The sequence below is a fragment of the Motacilla alba genome, chromosome 7 (genome assembly GCF_015832195.1).
Source record: "Motacilla alba alba isolate MOTALB_02 chromosome 7, Motacilla_alba_V1.0_pri, whole genome shotgun sequence".
In the NCBI taxonomy this organism is placed as follows: domain Eukaryota; kingdom Metazoa; phylum Chordata; class Aves; order Passeriformes; family Motacillidae; genus Motacilla; species Motacilla alba.
Window position 1 is genome coordinate 33,159,620 of NC_052022.1, and position 21,438 is coordinate 33,181,057.

At 39.5% G+C, this 21,438-nt stretch overlaps 1 protein-coding gene across 4 annotated transcripts in view; it reads left to right on the forward strand.

The window, feature by feature from the left end:
* Nucleotides 1-8,191: 8,191 nt before the first annotated feature.
* The window catches only part of NCKAP1 (NCK associated protein 1), a 57,458-nt gene continuing 44,211 nt past the window's right edge, over nt 8,192-21,438 (forward strand). For 2 of the 4 annotated variants that reach the window (XM_038141895.1, XM_038141894.1), the window contains exons 1-2: nt 8,192-8,420; nt 20,230-20,340. In XM_038141895.1, coding sequence (XP_037997823.1) covers nt 8,313-8,420; nt 20,230-20,340 — 219 coding nt within the window. In that variant the 5' untranslated portion in view covers nt 8,192-8,312. Of the gene's footprint in view, nt 8,421-19,087; nt 19,106-20,229; nt 20,341-21,438 lie in introns of all 4 variants that reach the window. The other 2 variants (XM_038141893.1, XM_038141891.1) reach the window with 2 other exon arrangements.

Sequence of the window (21,438 nt, forward strand, 5' to 3'; positions counted from 1 at the left end):
GTATATCAGCTCAGTAGGAGTTAGGCAAAGTTAATCAGGGAATGGAACAATATCAGGAGGCTACAAGAACTTTTTAACAAAAATGCCCGTGTATGAAACACCTTGCATTCAGGCTGGCTGCTCTGCAAAGGAGTGCTGGATAACTACGCAGTTAGCACAGACCATCAGTCACTAAGGCATTTTTTCTCCACCACTTGTGTTTTATTTCTTTTAAGTATACCTTCACTTCAGAAAAACTAACCTAAGAGAAATTAGCCTTGCAGTAAAACCTGAAAAAAGCCTTTAAAGGGTCAAGACTCTCAAAAAGAAATAAAATCTGAGCTCTTCTTTGAGAGATGATGCTAATGTGAGTTTCTGTAATGCTTTCAAGTAATTTGAAACCTGAAATTTGGTTCTCTTTCTCTATTGTAGATGCAGATATGAAGTAAAAGGTTATGATTTTTCAGTGGTTATTATGACTGCTCTTAGTTTGTTGGATTTTTTTTTGTCAGAATATTCAAATATCCATTTTGTACCTCAGCTTTTAACAGTCTACTGCAAAAACGCAATTGATCTGTCTCACTACCTTTCTCTTTCTCTACAGGTTTATTTCATTCAAATACAGGAGAGCTACTTGGAAAAAAATCCACAAAAATTTCTCTTGCTGCAAACACCAAACCTACAGCCTCAAAAATTAAAATCAAAGAAGGTAAAAATCAAATTTTATTTCAGAGTTTTTGTAGCATCTTATGTACAGCTTTTGTTCATGTGTAGCTTCCACAGGCATAATAAAATATTAATGTTACCATTTGTGCCAGGAAGCATAGCAAGGTTTTTTTTTGTTTCACAGAGTTCGGGAAGGAAACCATTATAAATTCTAGTCAGGATCATAAAACAGCAAATAGAGTAGGAAAATTATTTTATAGATTAGTGTTGTTAGGCACGTAAGTAGTACCTGCTCTTACTATTCATCATGAAGAGATGCTTCCTATTAGTAGGGGAAAGATGAAGTGGAATATGCATGAACACAACATCTCACATCCTAAAAAGAAAGTACTGGAAAGTGCTGTTCCTCTTCATACCCTTTTTTTACCTGACCATATCACTAACATTGCATTGTACTGGATATTTTAATTACTGGAAGCAGTTCCCTGAAGGAAGGGAAGGAAAATTAAGCCCTGTCTCTTCCTATGTCTATAATTCGATCCAGCTAGCCCTGAGCTGCCTAATAACTTCCATTCCACTCACAAGGAGTGACCTAACTTTCCTTTTCCTCACAAAACATTGGGGCAGGACATGACTTATGTTATTCCTTTAAATTCCTGTATACAAGGCATGGTTAAGCTAAGTGAGCCTTTGCTACAGGATCCCTAAAGTTTGCATAGGTTCAGATTTCTGACACGTTCATAAAAGAGAAGCAGATCAACAGGTATTAAAGGTAAGACAGTGTCTCTGGCTCACAGAGTCCCAGAGCTGCAGCTGTTGGGGTGTGAGAGTACACTCTGCAGAAGCAGTGATGTGTGCTCATCCTCATGTTCTTCCTCAGCACTCCTTTCTTTGGCCACAGGATAGAGACAGGATACTGGACTTGATGGGCTTTTAATCTGCCCGGTTCTTAGGTTTTTATTTTCCTTCTGGTCAAGTGAATAATAAAAATCAGTAAGATCAGCCAGACTAAGTTAAAAAATTCCATACATACAATCATATTTTATTTACATAAAGCCTTGACTCCAGAGGCTACATCTGTGAAGTGGGAGAGAATGCAAATTGCAGATGACAGAGGAAAGTGAACTTGTAAATAGTGGGGATGGGTAAAAAATGATGTCATCCAAGTTTGTAATGAGAGATGATATGTGTCAACAAAGAAAATTGTACTTTTGGGTTTGGCTGTTTTGGTTTTGGTTTTTTTTGGTTTTTTTTCTGTGAGGACTGAGATGGATGCATCAACATTTGAAGGCTAGCTGAAATTATTTCAAAACCAGGGCTTCAAAAAGAAGAAAACTGGCAACTTAGAAGAGATTTTTCTGGAACAAGAAGTGACATCCTGGAATATACCCACACAGATACACTCCAAAAAGATTGATTTTTTTTTTTTTTATGGTATACTCTGGAATCAAGGAATGACCCAGATTGACCTAAACTGTCTCTTAGTGTTTAATTCTTTTTTTCTTTAATAACGAGATAGACTGAAAAGTCAGGGGATTTTTTAATCATGTTTTTCTTTGGGTATTTCAGTAAAAAGTGTTCAGAAGCATTCTGCTTGAACTCAAATGCTCTTCCTAAGCTTTTGGTGCTCCTTTTTTGCTACCTTTAAAGTAGCCAAATGTTTCCACTCTGATTGTCTATTACAGTTATTGATTCATTATTTTATATTAAATTAATTTCTATATGTAGACCACAAATGAGGTTCAGGATTATGTAGCCATGTTTTCTGATTTATTTTAGAAAAAATAAATAGCTTGAATATAATTTAGACTTAAACTAATGGTAGAAAACTAGATTTGGATCTCGTTATGAATAGTTTTGATGTAATTAATTTACTATCTTGTTAACTTCTTAGGAAGTTTTAAGATTAGGAAGATTTCTTTCCTTTGGGACTGTCTTGTAAAAACAAGTCCTTTCTTTTCCATCCCACATTCTTAACCACAATTTCAAAATCACCTAAAGCTCACTGCAGGACAGTTCTCAAGTGTTGAAGATTTCCATTTCATTTCCATTCAAGTTTGATTGACAGGACAAATGTCCTACCAAAAAAGGCCATCTAGTATTTGGAGTACCAGTCAATGACTCTTTGTGACCAGCACTGAGTGTTCTTGGCTTCATCTTAATATTAAAACTTCACAATTTTTTATGAGATGTAATGGCTGTTTTCTGTCCAACTCTAAACAATGAGCTTCATTAATTGAAGCAGATAAAAATCTCTGATGCTCTTTTGCTAATGGCATTCCTTGTTAATTCCTCGTTAATTCAGCAAGATAAACAAGAGACTACTTTTGACATGAACACTATGAAGGGAAAAGATTTTTCTGGATTAGACATGATTATTTTGTGTGAGTAACACTTGCTTGATCATTAACAATGTCAAAAAATTGCAGGGAAAACAAACCAAAACAAACCTGGAAGATTTTATATATATATATATATATATATATATATATATATATATATAAAATGAGTTATACCTATGAGCCAGACTTTTTTCAACCATGATAAAAGGTATTTATGATATCAACATCCTTTAAAAAAATTAAAATTAAAAATAGCTACACATTACAACAACAACTTCAACAACACCAACAAAACCCTAAACATTTTATTGCTAAAGAAATGTATGTGGAAAGCTCTAAACGCAGTAGAGCTAATCTGTGTAAGGAAATCCACTGGTAATGATTGATAGAGCTCTTATGATTAATGTTTTTATTACCTGTTAGAAATCCTTAAAATTGTGGTTTTATTTCACACTCTGCTTTGTGACTCTTAACAGCACTACTTAAGTTGAAAAAACAAATTTTAAACACAAAATACAAGTTGCTTGACTCATCTCCACAAGGAAATTCTTTGATATCTAGTCCTCAGCTTCAGCAGAGGAAGTCATGCACTGTTTACCTAGAGAGCAAATCATTAGGAAATAAGTACTTTTTAAGTACTCATGCTTCCTGTAGGAAAGTTACTGTACCAGGTTTCCCTAAAAGCAAAATTTTCTGCATTTTATTTCAAAGGAGGACTCAAACTAGGCTACTTAAACAGGTAAAGTTAAGATGCAGTTTCATCCCACGTGTTTTTATTGTGTCATGTAAGTTTGATAGCTGCACATAATTTTTACTGTGGCAATCTTAATAGCCACTGAACTTCAGTTCTCAGCTGCAGTTATTTGAAGTAGTTATTTGAACACTCCTTAGTGTTCACAGCCTTGTCCTCTCCTACCTTTCTCCACAGCATATTGGGATAGACTTTTGTTATATCATATTCCATCTGTGGTCTCAGTTGTGTATTTCTGTGCTGTGTGAAACAACTAGGGGGGTTTTACACCCTCAAAAATTCATATTTCTTTGTCAAATGGAAAAAAAAAACACATTACAGATGGAAATGTGGAAGAAAACTGTAGTGGTTTTGCAATCTTTTCCCCCTGTTTGACCATGGGTGTGACAATTTGGGTGGTACTCATGTCATTCTTCTCCACTAGCTTGCTTTTTGACACACATTTTATCTACAAAAATCTACCATTGCACTCTTGTCACGAGTTAAGCCTCTAACTTGTATAAATATCTTGTATTAAAGATCCCAACTGACTGGTAAATATGGTTCCTAGAATGGGGGAAACGCCTTCATTCTTCAGATGTTCCTTGATTTGAATTTTCTTCTCTCAAATATAAGGCAAGTTTGGGCAGGGATTTTTTTTTTTTTATTTTTTATTTTTTATTTTTTAGTCTTTAATGGATGGATTGTAAAAGCTATTGTATTTAAAGAGGGACATGCTATTCCACTGGGTTCTCATGAGAGACAGGGAGAAGACAAAGTAACCTCTAATAGGTTATTTTTGTACACTTAACAACTGTAGCCACTCGTGCTACCCCATTTTATCTGGGACAGAAGTGTAACACAGGCTGAAGAAAGTAGATCAGAGCACTGGAGCTTGTGCATGCCTGCCAAAAAAGGCTCTGGAGGTACACAAAGAGAGTTAAACTTGAAGGCCCAACAGAAGCCCTACAGCTGTCTTGGTTTGAAAAGACAGGTGTCTGCTAAGGAAGGCAGGAGCCTCCCCTGAAATGGAAAATGTAAACTCCGTCCCTCCAAATTATTGTAATCTTGACATTAAGGGGCTCTCAGGCAAAGATATGGGAGTAGGAATAACAGGTTTGTTTGTTTTTTTTTTAACTAGGAAAATTAAAAATACAAATGCAATAGTACAGGCTGCCCAAAGAAGCTGTGGATGCCCCATCCCTAGGGTGTTCAAGGCCAGGTTGGATGGAGCTCTGAGCAACCTCATCTAGTGGAAGGTGTTTCCTGCCCATGGCGGGGGTTTGGAGCATGATGATCTTTAGGGTCCCTCCTAACCCAAATAATTTTATGATTTTCATTCCAGTCTGAAAGTCCTATAGTGATTAGCAAATTAAACTCTGTACTGGATACTGAACAGAGAATTGACTTTAAAAGAAGCAGAGCTGAGCTTGACCCAAATCTGAAGTGCTGTTTCTTGCCCTAAACTTGTGTTTTGGAATAAATACAGAAAGCTGTTTAAATCTTAGTCATCAATAAATCCTTGAGCAAATAAAAGCTTTGTGTTTTAAAAATAATTCTTAGCCTTACTCTCTTGTTCATTTCATTTTGCCACACCTGTAAGAGCTGTGCTGTTACTGACAAAACTTGACTTTCCATGTTATTGTTATGCTTGCTGTTAGATTGGGGAACACAGATTGTGTGGTGCAGACATTTATATCATCTAATATAAATCTTCCTGCTGGAAAATAAATCTTCCTGCTGGAAAATCTACCTGTATTCCTGAAATTTCTATATAAAGCTGCAGCTGTTGTATATGCACACATATACAACACACACAAACTCACTAATTGGCTCAGTGACATTATTCCACTTGCTTGGCTATATACCAATTACAAATTTTGTGATTGCTATTATTTGAAACTTCTAGAATATCTAATATGGCTAAAAATAATTGGTTATGAAATTAAAAATGGGATGCTTTTGTGTTAGCTGGAGGTGTGTAGGTGAGGAACAAAAGAAGTAGTAGTATTTGTTCTCAAATGGCTTTAAGCTGAAGGAGGATAAGTTTAGATCAGATATTAGAGGGAAATTCTTGACTGTGGAAGTGGTGAGGCACTGGAATAGGCTGTTCAGAGAGGCTGTGGATTCCCCATCCCTGGAAGTGTTCAAGGCCAGGTTGGACAGAGTTCCTGGTCTAGTGGAAGGTGTCCCTACCCATGGCAGTGGTTTAGAATGAGATCATCTTTAAGATCCCTTCCAACCCAAACCATTCTATGATTCTTATTTTGTAGTGCAACTACATGAGAAACACCTTTGTTTCAAGTAGAAATATTACATTTGATACTTTAGAGATAATTTATAATGGAAGGCAGATGCTTTGTGTAAAATATTACTACAGATATAGAATTAAATCACATAGCATTTATGCTTTATAAATTTAAATAGCAATTTGAATACTTCTGATGTTTTCCATAGACTCCAGTAATGAAAAGTCAGGTCTAACAGGTCTAACCTAATTAATCTTTACAACGTTGTTGCTAGGTACTCCTGACTTTGGGTCACAAAGCTAAGAAATGAAATCATCTGATAAAGGCCAACGGATGAATCAATAGCAGACTTCAGATTGGAACTCTAGGTTCTGGCTTCCTAGTTTTATTCTGAATCATAACTTGTCTTGTAATTGCTAAAGTGAAGAGAGAGGTCAGTCAATAACAATTTAACTACATTCAGGCTTCTCACATTCATTTCTATGCTTTCTAAAATTGATTCGTTTAAAATCTCTGAAAGACAGAGTCTGATTCTGATTTCTAATGCAAAAATGTGAACTGAAAATTAAATACAAGTATTAATATGCAAAAAAGGCACAGATGGTGGTGCCACTATTAAAAAAAATAGATTAGAAGGTTAATTCTTAAGCCTGTCTCTCATTCCCTTGTCTGGGGATCTCTGCAGCCCAGCTGGTTGTGCTGGCCTCTCAGCGCTGAAATCATCTCCCTAAGACATCACAACAAGGGATGGTCTCCTGGAGGTCTGTTGTTGACATTCACAGCACAGAAATGTCACTGTTCCTTAAAAATATATGCTTTTAATTCCTGTGCTCCAAGTGAAAAAGAAAACCCAGCAGCAATGTGACTCATCTAGCTGGTGATACGGTGTTTCTCAGAATTTGCTGTACATTGGTCTAGAACAACAGCTTAGGGGGATGGTGTCAGCCATGAGTGCGGCAGAGGGGCTGCAGGCAGCACCTACATGGATATCCCTGGGTTCTTCCCACTTCCCAGGGTGGGTGTGATGCTCTGGTGCTGGTGGAAGTGCCCTCAGAAAACAAGGGTTTTGACATACAGCAGTGACAGTGTGTCTGCATTACTCTGTGCGGTGTTCTTCTGGGCCCCAGTTCTTAATTTCAGCTGGTTAAGTAAAAAAAAATTATAGAATCATCAAGATTGGCATAGACTTTTAATGTGATCCAGTTCCTGTAACTCTTAAACCACATCATCCAGTGCCAGATCCAGATGCATCTTAAACATCTCCAGGTGTGGTGACTCCACCACCTCCCTGAGCAACCTATTCCAATGCCTGATCACCCAAATAGTGAAAAAGGTTTTCTAATGTCTAGTCTGAATGTCTCCTGTCTCAGCTGAAGGCCATTTCTTCTCATCCTCTCACTGGCATAGCAGAAGAGACTGGCTCCCACCCTTTTGTCAGGAAGTTCTAGAGGGTGTTCAGGTCCCCTTGGAGTCTCTTCTTCTCCAGACTAAACAACTCCAGCTCCCTCAGCAGCTCCTCATAGGAACATGAGCAAGAATCTTCGCCAGCTTCCTTGCCCTTCCCTGAACAAGTTTCAACACCTCACTATCTCTCCTGAGCTGAGGGGCTCAGAACTGGACACAGCACTTGAGATGTGACCTCACCAGTACCAAGTACAGAGGGATGTCAACTTCCCACATGATTTCTGACAGGGACCAGGTGCCATTTGCTTTCTTGTTCGCCTGGGCTGCCTCAGGTTCACCTCATGCTGTTGTTGGCAGCTGTTTTCCACTGAACCCATTTCCAGCCACTTTGCCCCCAGCTTGTAGAGCTGCAGGGAGTTAATGTGGCTAACGTGAAGGACTTTCCTTGTTTAAGTAAAAAAATGGAGTCGATTAAATAAAAAAAGTGAAGTTGATGAAGTAAAAAAAATTGGGGCTTTCACAGCCTCACAGAATGGTTTGGTTTGGAAGGGGCTATAAAGACCATTTTGTTCCAACTCCCTGCCGGGGACAGGGACAGCTTCCACTAGACCAGCTTGCTCAGAGCTCCATGCAGCCAACACCTCCATGGATGAGGCATCCGTAACTTTATTCGCCGTAAACCGTGCAGAAACACGGACGTTCTTCACCGTGTCGCTGCCCACCTCGGGGCCCTGCCGGAGGCCCCCTCACGGACCCTCGGCGGGCCGAGCCCCGCGCTGCCGCCGCCCGCCCGCCGGGGGCGCCCGAGCGCCGCCCCACGTGACCCGTGCCCACGCCCCGCGGAGGCACCGAGCGCCGGGCCGGGCGGAGAGGGAGAGCCGGGCCGGGCCAGGCCGGCGGCCGCGGGGCTCTGAGCGGCGGTGCGGGCACCGGAGGGCCAGGATGTCGCGGTCCGTTCTGCAGCCCAGCCAGCAGAAGCTGGCGGAGAAGCTCACCATCCTTAACGACCGCGGCGTCGGCATGCTCACCCGGCTCTACAACATCAAGAAGGTGCGGGGGGCCCCGGCCGTGAGGGGGGGTGGACGGGGAGCCGCCCCGGCGCGATCCTCAGCGCCGCTCGGGCTGGCGCTCCGCTGGGCTTGCGGCTGTGCCGGCTGCGCCGCGGCCTAGCGGCGGGGCCCGGGAGGCTGGGCGGGAGCCGCCCGGCCCGGCAAGGGGGGCCCGGGGCTTTGGTGCGGCCGCCGCATCGATACCGGGAGAGAAGGATGAAGGAATGGAGGAGGCCGGGCCGATCCTGGCGGCGCCCGCAGGAGCGGGGCCTGGGCCCGGCGCAGCCCCCGGAGCCGCTGCCGCCCCGCTGCCGTGCGTGACTCACACGAGCCGCGAGTGGGCAGCGCCGCGGGGCTTTTCCCACGCCAAAACCTGTCGCTAGCGAAGGGAAAAAAGGGGCTTGGGGTAAAATTAGTAAGTTTAATTTCGATAAGTTCGAGGCGCGCGGTTGCTTAGCAGCTCTCGGCGTGAGATGGAGCGGGTGCTGGGGGCTGGCGGGGCTGCTGGGGCTGCTCCCCGGCTGCCCAGGGGAGTGGGTCGGTGTTGGCCTGGGTGAGGTGGCTCGGCCGTGCAGGAAGCTCTGGGTCTGCGTGTTGAGAGAAGGATGGGTCACGCCTTCGGGTAATTTCTTCGGTGCTCGGTTAATTTCTCTTCTGGAGGTAATCGTGCTTTGCTGTAGGAAAGAATGTAGTTCATGGGCGCAGAATCATATAATTATTTGGGTTGGAAAGGGACCTTGAAGATCATCTAGTTCCAGCCCCTGCACTGGGTGCTTGTATCCTTCCCAGCTTCATTTTCCTAGTGAGTGATAGACCGTCTGAAAGTGTATGGCCCCCCCAACCCACTTCCAGTAATGAATACTAGCCAGGATTTTATTGCTTTGCCTTGAACACAATTATTTGAGAAGTTTTTCTTATTTCAAAGAAAATGCTAGTTATTACCTTTGAGTGGCGAGTACACCTTTGTGGGTTCAGCCCATTAACATCTCAGTGCTGTTCCCATGCTGGGTTCAGCTGCAGTGGCAAAGGGAGTTTAAGAGTTCTAGGCACTTTCTTGATCCTCTGACTTCTGAAGGCAGGTTTCTGTCAAGAATGCCCCTGCCTGACTGATCTGAGGTACAGGATGTGTTTTGTCAAAGTTTTTTTTCTCATATGGGAAAGAAGTAAGAACTACCAGAAGAAGTAAGGACTACCAAGTGCAATGTTGATTTTAATGAAGGTGTTTTTTCCGGGAAAAAAAACTCCCAACAAACCAAGTGATTGAAGTATTTAAAAGTCAGTGTTCATCCAAAGCCATTTCATTATTTGATGTGCACTTGAGCGTTTCTACAAATCTTCTTCACTGACATAAATAAGGCATTCTGACTAGATGATTGCAAATTCCTGTCTTTCTGAAAGGTTCCTTTTAGTCTGTAGCTTAGTACATTGGAAAATCCCTTTAGTTAAACAATGATAGCAATATAATTACACTTCTAAAAAACCAGAAATTCACAATTTATGGGGAAAACCATAGGAATGAGGAAGTTGTTTGTGTGTGTGCTTGTTGAGCTTTGAGATAAATATCCCAGGTGAAAAATGAGCAAGGGGAATTTCTCTTGAGCACAGCCCTGCTTTGCAGGGCAGGAAGCAGGACTGGAGACATTAAACCTCACCTTGATAGCTGTGCCTTTGCCTCAGTGAGTCTGGGCCCTGTTTTCATTCCCGGTGTTCTGATACGGGGACATTTACCCCTGTTGAATGTTCCAGTGCCTACAGACGTGTTTCTGCTTGGCATGTGTGGATGGCAGAGTCCTGAGCCTGTTGGCCCATATGGTGGTAGCTCTGCTGATCTCATGTTTAGGAAGTGATGCAGATGGACAGGCTCTCTGTAGGGGAGCATCAGCTCTGGGGGTGACACCACTTTTCCCTTCAAATGCCAAGAACCGAGTCCAGAATTGCTCGGTCTTGCATACGGAGAGAGCGAGTAGGCATGACCAAATAGCTTGATTATTGTGTCATGTGTAGTTTTGCAAATGTGGAGATGTCCCAGGCACAACTCTTGTGTATTCATGTAGTGATTTGTGAATTCAAATAGTAATTTTCTTCAGCTGCAGTCAGTGCTGCTTGACAGGGGGAACTGGCTAGCTCAGAGGGTGAGCCCAGAAATCTTGGGATTGATTATTGTATTTTATTGTGAGTCTTTCTTCAGCCCAGCTGCAGCATCGCTGACTGCTTGGAACACTTTAGTTTTGTTTATTTCTTTTTTTTTTTTCCTCTCTTTAAGCTGTCAATTCCAAAACTGCTGTTTAAGATTCTGTCAGAGCTCTGTTGCAGATGATACCGAAACTGAAGTTACTAGAAAACCACACAATATGTGGGTTTGCGGTTAAAGGAAATGGTTAAGACTTTTTTTTAATAAGAGGAAGTGAGAGATTGAAATGTGTGTAGCAGCAATAGAGATTGCTGTAGATGCTGTCTAGAGAATACAGATTTTCAAGGATTAAGAATTTTTTCAACTGTTAGAAGAAACAAAGCGGGAAAATTTTACTTCCCAAAGAATCACTGCAGTTGTTAAAAGCAGTTAGTAACAATGATTCTTTGTTTCACCTTCCTACACAAAGTTCAGTTTTGTTGCTGTTGTGCTTATGGCTGATAATTGTTCACGGTTTCCTGTTTACTGACCTTCTGTGCCGCTGTTGTCTTTTGAAACAGTTAAAAGTTTGTTTTTAAAACAGAGTATCTGACTGTATGGGGTTTTTTTGCCTCTGAAAGTGACATGGAAATTAGGAAAAGTGAAGTTACTAAGGTAATAGTGGATGATGAGACAGAACTTATTTTTGCACCCTGTAAGGAGGTGGATTTTTTTGTTTATGTTGTTGTTTTGAAGGATGGCTCTTTGCTTGCTGCATTGGGACCAGTATTAGTAATGAACTTGGAACTCTTTCCCTTGTGGCTTCTCTCTTGGTTTGTTCCTTCTGTTTTTTATGAATTTACCCACGATGATCTAGGTTATTGTCTACCCTGTAACTTTTGTCATTACTTGCCTACAACTACACCTGTGTAAATCAAAGGCAGCTGGGTTTTTCCATGCCATCCTGGCTCAGGTGAAGCTTGGATTTCATGATTACCTTCCAGCGCAGACCAAGTCTCCTGTTGCTAATCTTTGTGCAAATGCTGCCATTGCTGTCCATTGTTTTGTTTGAGAGTGGTGGCAGCAGAGAATAATCTTTTTTGTGGGCCTGTCTTTTGTTTGTTTATAAAACCCTTGGATACCAGGATGTGTTTACAGTAAGAGGTTTGATCTTGAAATACCTGAAGAAGAGATTTAGGCACAGCCAATCAAGGGGGTATGATTTTGATGAGTGTTGAAGCAGTACTACAGTCAACAGAGCTGCTAGGGATGGAAGTTAAGGTTTTGAATTATTTAGACTATATGTTAATCAAACATGAGTTATTTAGCATGAATTGCTTTGCTAGCAGTGTTCTGTTTTCTTCACGGTATAGGTTTTACGTTTGTTCACGAGATGTTTTTTAAATGTTATTAACAAAACAAATTCTCTTGAGTATCCCAATTTGATTACGTACTATCTGAAAAATGAGGATCTTAAACCAACTCTTAGATGTGAACTGCATTGTCAAACTGAAGTCATAGATGAGGAACTTAACTGTTTGCAGAGGCTTTAGCCAACTTTATATTTTCTTTAAAGCTGTAGTAGTGGAAATACTGGATTTTTACCTATTTTGAGGATGTTACTACTTGAATTCAAAAGTTATAAAAGCTAGTTGATTGTTTTGTTAGTAGAAGCAGCAGATAAAGTGTACAGTTTTGCTCAGGCACTAGAGCAGTTCTTCAGGAAACAGTGGAAGAGATTTTAGGTGATTTTAGGAAGACCATGGGGAAGTTTCCAATCTGCAGAGCTCTGAAGTTTGGAATGGTGTAGGATTAGATCACCCTTTGGACACAGAGCTCTGTGCTGGAGTGCAGACCTTTGAGCTGAGAGGGAAAGCTCACCAATAATTTAGTTTGGATTGTGAGGTTGGTGTTGCACAGATAATGTCAGGTAATGTCTTCATGTCACTGGGAAGTGTCTCAGGGTGGGGCAGTATTGCTTGCACAGCTGTCAGCAGTTCCTTAAAGGTTAAAATGGCACTATATGTTTGTGTCTGTGATCTTGGAGGAGTGGCTTATAATACTGTCTTATTGACAAACAGAGGAGTAAGCCCCAAACAAACTCACAGTGCTGGCATTTAAAAAAAAAAATTCCTTTGCTCAGGAAGCAAACACTTAACTGGTGATACCATAGCATACTATCTTTTTTTTTTCACTCAGAAAAGCAATTAAATTTGTAAAGAAACAGACTTTGCAACAAAATAAAAATGTCCCAAAAATATACATAATGGATTTTCCCTTTTTGCATCAAGAGTAGATGCCCAGAATTATCTTGCCTTGTTTCTTGGCTTAAAAATACAAGTTACTTTGCCCCCTACAATCACTGCTCATTTTGTGTTAACACAGAACCAAATCCAGTTTTAGTTGCAAGAGATAGACCTAAAAAGAACCTAAAGGAACCTAAGGAACCTAAAAAGTAATAACAGTTCCCATTTGAGGTTCAGAATAGACAGGGTTTTCCTATCGCCTTACTTCTTTTTATTGAGATGTTACTTTATGAACTACATTGAGGAGAAGTTTTGTGGCAGTGGAACTTCTCATATATATTTTTTTTTTATCCTTTGCATTTTGCCTGCCCCACATTTGATTAATAGAACCAAGGTTTTAAACAGGTGCTACAAACACGAGAGGACAATGTGAATTTACCACTGTACAGACAGTGTCAAACCCAGTATATTTCATTCATTCACAAGGTGATGGGTCACTCTGGTATGGACAACTTAGAAGATACTTCACGTGTTGACTTCAGCAAGGCTGCTGACGTGACCTGATCTGATTGTTCTCGTGAACAATCTAAGGAAGTGCAGTCTGGATGAAGTTGTGATGATGAAAGCAGATGGATCACCATATTAGGGAACGATTGTGAAGATCTCATTGTCAGGTGGAGATCAACAGGGTCTTGTTGGGGTGCGTGTTAGCTCTGGTTCCAGTCACTCTTTGATTCAACAACCTAGATCACACCTACAGCGTGCTTAATAAATTTCTGTGTAGGAAAATGGGACAAGCTACAGAATCTAATTGAAATTCAGCTTGAGCTTAGGAATTGTAGGTATGGTCTAACAGGCTTGGAGAGGTGGCTGAGCAAGTATGATTGTAGGCTATTTTGTGCTTAGTGGAATTTAAAGGACAAAATGAGAAGTAATGAGATTTCAAGTCTGGAGAAAATAGCTGGGAAAAGTTAGGGACATCCCAGAGCAAACAAGAGCCAGGTAAGTTTTGCTGCAAAAAATTAGGGATGACATGAGGTTATGTAAATGTGTGAGCAAGACAATCTGAAAGAGAAGTAATTAATTTTTTTTCTCTACATCTCATTCATTGAGATTCATTGAAAACGTGTCTGATTGACCACTCTTTTCAAGGAAGATGTGGACAAAATGGAGAAAGTTTAGGGCAAAATAATAAGGAAAGTGGTGCAGAAAATTGCACCCTTTAAAAAAAATGGGAATGTTTTTCAAGTCAGCTTGTAAGTAATACAAATTTGTAACTATTTAGGGCTGCAGTAGAGAGATGGGGAATAGCTTGTGCCATCCAGTATGGCCACCAGAGATCAAGAACTGATGGATTGAACTAAATATTGGAAAACTGAATTGAATATTTGAAAAGACTGTGAGAATGTTTTTGAATGTAGCCTATTTGAGACCTGTAAGTAAAGATTTGGCAGACATGTCCCAGGAACAACACAGATACAGTTGGTCCTGCCTTGGAACAGGAGAGGTAGGTAGGCAATTTCTTGTGGTCCTGTCTAGCCTTTTCTTCTGATTTCACATGAATTTGCATTTTACGTAATTGAATTTCTGAGTAGTGATACACTAGGATTTAAAGTAAGGTGTGTACTTGGGGTTCAACACACACCAAATAATGAGTAAACACAGGGAAGGTGTCTTGCTTAGATCTAGAAAACACTGGGCTGACTGTAACACCTTTAATTGTAATTTTGAATTGATATGAAGGTCCATTATCTTTCAAATTTGGAACCCTAGTAAATAGAAAGTGCAACAGCTTTTAAATTTCTGATAATTTTGTGCCATATTTTGAATATGTCCAAGGTTTTTAGAGACTCTTCATGAAATAGTTACATGGAGATTTTCTTCTGCTTCCATATCTTGGTTGAAATTATTAGCATAATTTGTATCAAGATGCAGGTTTACCTTTCACCATTCATGCAACTACAAGTGTAAGTAATGTAACTTATTTAGTACAAGGTCAACCTAGCTATGCTTGTTTAGGACAGTTAAATTTTAGCCATCAAAATATTAAACTATAATAATTTGTCCATGTGTGGCCAACTAATTCTTGCATCTTGTTGGATAGACTTTACAAGGCACAAGGCTTTATTCACAAAACTTATCTGGGACCAGCCTGTTTAATAATCAATTTAGGCTTCCACAATCCAGAATATAGGCAAGCAGTTGTGGTGGGCCTAATCAGAGATACTAAAGCAAATGTAGTGTGAACCACTATTCAAGGCAACTCTTTATTGTTTATTCCCCCCTGTTTTCTTCTCAGTAGTTTTGCTTTTTCAGAATTAGAGAGTCTGGGTTCATAATATTCATTATTTTAAATGCATGGCAGAAACAAAGAGTATATAATAGGTTTTATCCTACAAAAATATAATTAATGGTGAAAACATTTCATTGAATATTTCTTTGTTATATTTGGTATAATTTACAGGCTGCACAGCTAGAAACCAAGCATGCAAACTTAGAGATATGTCTTAGCATGAAGCTTTTAATGCCAGCAGAAGAACAGTTTTACTGTGCTGCCCTTCTGGCCTTTCAAAAGTAAATGCTGTAGTAAACTGTAAATGGGACATATAGAGGAGCTTTTCCTGCTTTTGGGTCTGAGGCATCCTGAATTTCTGCTTACTAATCCAAGTTACTAACTTGGGGAATGCCATAGTTTTTACTGTGATTGAAATTCCATCAGTTTCCTTGTTAAATTCACAGAGTTTTGTAGTGCAGATTCATTTGTAAATGAAATTTAAAGGTGAAGCGATTTGTTGCCTGAGATTATTTCAGTGTATGTTGTCACAGTCAAGTGGAGCTGTGCTTAGCAGTGTTTTATCTCAACTCTGCAGTAACAGCAAATCTCTTGAAGTAATAAATACATTAAGTTGCTGCAAAATGTGGTTTATTATAATCTGCTGGTGTAGGAGGTTTGGGGGATGAAAAGACAAAATTTTTAATTCCAATGGCCCTGTTTCTCTTTTATTGGGAGACAGCCTTGCTGCTAATTTAGAATAGTTTGGTTTAGCAACAACAAAAGAAAATAAATTATAGCTGTTTCCATAATACAATAAATAGTTAGGCTTTATTTTTTTTACTATCCTAAGCCATGTAGTTCAGGTGATACTTCCCAGTGTTCCTATTCAAGGGCACATAACAGATTGATGTGAATGAGTGGCGTGAGTGAAGTTCAGGGGTTTTAAATGCAACTTTGGGGCACTGACTACTGACAGTGATTGTAGCTGAACATAAACTTCCTTTTATTCATGTCACCAGCTGCATGTATGTAGTCATTTTGTTGATTGATGTTGTTTTTCTTCTCCTTCAACATCCTCTGCCCTCAAGTAGGAAGTAAAATGTTAAACTTACATTTTTTGCAGTGAAAGCTGTAACAGTATTGGGGCAAAAGGTCTCTTTGCTGTATGTTATTTTTGGTGTATTCTGGGCCAAAGGCAGTTGAACTGGATTCTGTTTTCCTGTTTAGAGGCCACTTATCTTAGATGTGGGCCTTAAGCAGATTTTTGTAGTTGACTGTTTTCTTGTTGGCTGCTTCTGAGTGATTACAACATGGAAAGTATAGATATATGTAGTATTCTTAATTTTCAAAGTGAAATTAGCGTAGAAGAACCTAATAGCATCGAGTGAGGAAGAGAATCTGAATTTTGTGTGATAATAATATAATTATTTACCTCGCTGGGATAGGTAGGAAAATGCTGCTTTAAATTCAAAACATATGGCCTGAACATGTGCAAGCAGTGCAGGTAGCGTGATCTCTCTGAAGCTTGATAACTGTGCATAATGATAACAAATCAGTATTGTGAATAGTGAACTTCTTAACTGCAGAAATCACATTGTTCTTGTTGGTAGTTACACAGAATGACTTTACTTAGTTGTGAGCTTATCATAGCAGGGTACCATTCTAAAGATCTGTGGAAAGAAATGCTGCGTAACTTGAAGAAATCCAGCATCTGAATACATTATTATTTTTTTTTAATTATGTAGATTAGTTTCTAACCATAACTTTGCATGATCTTTTTCAGCATAGCTGCTTATCAGCTGTTCAGTAATATACAAAGGAATTCAGAGTTGACTGCTGGGAGATACTTTGAGTATAATATCTTGGGGCTGAAGCAGCTGGAATCTCATAGCTTCAGAACTGTATTCTGTGAATGCTGCGCTAGTAAGAACATTTTTGATTGGTGAATTTCTTTTTAATGATCAAAATTGTAGTAATGCTGGGTTGTGGGGTTTTTTCCTAATAAGAAATGAATTGAGGAGTGGTTATTGCAACCCACATGGGGGGAAAAAGTGGTATCTGAGGCTGAGAAAGGGCTACTGGTTTTGGCTGGTGCTTGGAATTCTGTGTGAATGCTGGAGAGCTGTATATGGGCAAATGGCCTTTGTATGCTCTACCACAATGTTCCTACCCATTCCAGTACTCACAAAGGATTTTGTATTGACTAATGCAACTATTAAAAGCAAAAACTACATTTCTTATCTCCATTCTAGGCTATTGTCCTCAATGTCTTTGTTTTTTTTAGAGCAAAATTCTGTTTATGTCTTACCATACTATCATGCTTGTGCAGAAGTGCTAGGATTGGAGTTTGCATATTAATTCTTTTATGCTTTATAGAGTAAACTATGGGAGTTTGAAGTCTCTTCACCATTTTGGGAGAGGTTTAACTTATGGAGACTGTTTTACCTGTGATGCTGAATGCAGGTAACTGTATGGATGAAAACTGATACAACAACAGCTGGTTCTTAGATCTGTTAATACCAATTCTTAGAAAGGAGCTGAGCTGCTGTGGAACATGGGAGAGTGAAGGAAAAAGCATTTACCCCCTCGTTCAGTGACATCTATTGTCCTCTTTCAGTTCAGTCTAGGTAGACTGGTGCAGCTTCCTAGAAGCTGGAATTGTGGTGTGTGTGTGTGAGGGATGCCTCTAATACCTTGCAGGAATTTTCTTATTTATTAACCAGTCTAGCGTAGTTCATTACTAGGAAGAGTTGCTTCAAGTATGATGTCAGCTAACAAATGATGGGGAGAAGCAAAGAAGGAGCATATTGCCATCTGTTGAGAGGATTGCCAGTTAGACTGGGGAGAACACTTCTCTTTCCTAGGGGCTGAGTTCCTGAAGGCACAGGAGGACGTGCATGTTGATGTTTTCACATCTCTTTCCTTCTGAGTGCCTGTGTAAGGGCTGGGGTAGAACATAAGTTTTAGTAATCATTTTGAAGAGCTGATTTATAGGAAGGAAAACATCTGTTTCTAGCAAAAATCAGGAGTGTGTGTGGAAGGAGTGTTTGAATTCAGACTGAAAAAATTATGAAGTCAACAGTGGCAGATTTCTTGTCTCCTATGTAACAGCAACCATGCTGGAATTTACCAGGGCAGTTACAGTATGCAGGTCATGAATATGTGTCAGTTAACTTGTTTTCTTAGTAATCCTTCTAGTAGAGAAAGTTACATGTTTTGTGGCAAGATAACAAATTGAAATAATTTGACAAAGGTTCTGACACCTATGACACAAAGTTAATTAAAACTTCATAAATTTGAAGCTCAATGTTGAATATTTAATGTCTATTTACAGTATAGTTTGTATTTTGAATTGCACAGACTTTAAGGTGTGTACAGAATAGCTCTTTTTTGACATGTGTGGTTTGCTGCTCTGAGATTGAAGCAACAATTTAATATCTAACATACTGTGGATGTTGCTGAATTTATTTTCATTATAAATTCCTCTTATATTATAGATACGATGCTATACCAAAATTTAGTACCTTTGTGGGAAATTTAGCAAATATGAGTGTTTTGATATCAGAATAGTACATGAGTATACATCATGTTGGTCGTGTACTACTGGTAGGTGCTTTAGAAACTTTCAATAATGACTCTTTTGTTTGTTTTTTTTTCTTGGCTACCGTTTCTTTTTCAGGTATGTAAAACTTCACTGAGTTTCTCTCCTTTTTTCCCCTGTAGTTGCATGTGATGTTTGTTAACTTTTTTCCCTCTCCACCTGAACTTAGTTTGGAAGTACTATTAGTAGTTACATGTCTCGGTATATTCACAGTGCTTTGCACAATAGTTAAATTCTAATAAGTGTAAAGTTGTTTGTGAGTGTTAGAATAACCAACATCCAGTAGAAAGTGTGCTGACTAGAGTAACAGATGGTTGTAATGTTCTCTTGGATGTAGGTAATAGTGTATTAGTTCACATAAATGTCATACTTTAGAATTTAAGAGTAATTTGTTTATATGTAATTTTTCTCTCTTTTTATTACACTGCTTTCCCAGCAAGGACAAGTTTGGAAGGTTTGCAAAGCTTTTCACCTTCCCTTTGCCCGCTTGCCCGCTTTCAGAATCGGTCTCATACTCCATGACTTCTGTCTCTACAGTCCACAACTCGGTCATAGAAATCAATGTGGAAAAGTTTTGAAATGAGTTGTCATTTGAGTTCACTCTGTTGTGTAGAAACGCCTAGCATGTAATTTAGTTTTGCATGAGACGTGAAACTCCTTTGCAAACCCCTCTGAGGAAAGTAAAGCTAACTGAATATTTGAGAGAAACCCAGTTTGAGCGCATATTTTGTCATGTAAGTAACGCTGCTTTTAGTGTGTAACTCCAAATGAAACGGTGTGGCATGGCTCCCTAGTCAGAGTAGCAGAGCAGTGTCTGGCAGCATGCACTGTAGCTGGCAACAGTAGGTGCTTCCTCAGGTGTCTGTCCAGAGAAGCTGTGCTGATCCGTCTACGTAAGTTATTTAAGAGACCTAACACTTAGCTGTGACTTCGCATCAAAATTTAGTGAAACTTTTAGATTGCTGCTTTTAAAGCTCAGCCTATGCTGCTGTAGGAATAAAGAACATGAGTAAAACTTCAGTTCAAGGAAATAGACTGTGTTAGGCAAATATTGGTGGTTTGATTGTGGGATGGAAAATTGTCTTACAGTTACAAGTGGAAAAAAAATTCAATGCCGAGTGGTGGTGGGGGGTTTAGTTTTGTTTCACAAAGGATAGTTTAATCATTTAATGTGCCCAGCACTGTCCTCCACAGATGATGACATGATCGAGTTCTCTAACAGTTTGTTAACTCCAGATGAATACAATACTACCTCAAACCAGGAATAGCGTTGAAAGGAAACATTTTTTTTTTCTCCTTCTTTTAGGACTGAGTTTTTTCCCTCACTGCTGTTCTGCACTAACTGCTTTGATACTTCCATGCATCTTTTTCAGTAGAAGAGCATCTCTGTACTGTTTCCCATTGCATATTTCAGCTGTGACAGTCCCCGCACTTTGCCTTTCATTTTATCACCTGCTCACTAAAAGCAAACAAACGAAAAGAGGAATCTTTCTAGTTTGTCTTCAGATTTGCAACTATCACTTAGCTTTACATGGATGATTGTGTTTCTACTTCATTTTGTGTTGTATTTTTTTATAGGCATGTGGTGACCCCAAAGCCAAACCATCCTATCTTATTGACAAAAACCTGGAATCTGCTGTCAAATTCATAGTCAGGAAGTTTCCAGCAGTAGAAACACGCAACAACAACGTAAGTAATCAAATGGCTGTATAACTATTTTTCTTACTACCCTTTCAGCACCATCTGAGAGGTTTACATTCTCATACAAAGCATCTGGTGCTGACAGTTGCAGTTGGAATATAGTTGTTGATTCACATGTCTGGCAGGATACTTGAGAAGGAACTGTCTTAAAGGAGAGAATATTATGCTGTAATTTTGGTTGGGTTTTGTTAGGAGAGGACTCTTTCTGGTTTTCTTTTTGCCTGCTCTCTTCTGTGCCATTTCAAAGAATTGTCAATGGGAAAAAATCCTTAGAAAAATGCCTTACTTTAATGGGAGAAATTCCTGGTGACCAGGAATAAGATAGAAGATAAAAGTTGCATAACTTTATTTGTGATGTGTCCTAACCAGCAGATCAGTAAAACACCTGTCTGCAAAGTGGGAGGAAGTGTTTGTGCTTTACAGGTACCCTTGCCAATGGAGTCAGTCGCTGTGGGAATAAAGAATGCTTTAGTACATCAGGAGAAACATTGTGAAGTACAAAAATATGGAAATAAAATTGTTTCCTCCTCATATAGTGAGTTCAGTTGCAGAAGTAAATTATGTTTTACCTTTGAGTGGCTCAGTATTGCTGAATTTGACTTTGAAGTCTTTTTTTAGGTAATTGTTAGGCTAGAGGCAGGCATTTTGGCAGGTGATGTACACTTGTTTCCCTGTTTAAATTTGAAAGACAAGGGTCCTTTAGATGTTTGTTTTACCTGCTTTCTTTCCAAACGTGGGAAGTGGAGGTAGGTGTTGGGTTTGCATGTTTCCTGCATGCAAGTGCCTGCCTGTGTGTTTGAGAGGTTTAGGCTTGTTTTAATCATTCAAGTTTCTGCAGAATGATAGGGGTGGTAGCAATGAGAATAATTAGTTTCTTTTACCTTGCCATCTCAAATTTGTATGTAATGTCTCCAATAATACCAAAGGAGAAAAAACCCAAAGAAACCAGAAGAAAACTTTACCTTATGGAGGAAACAATTTCATTAACAATGTGCTTTTTCACTTTAAAACTTGTACATGCTTTGCACTCTTTAATATTGCTCATCTCCGTATTGAATTTGATTGTTAGTAACAAATACAGAAATT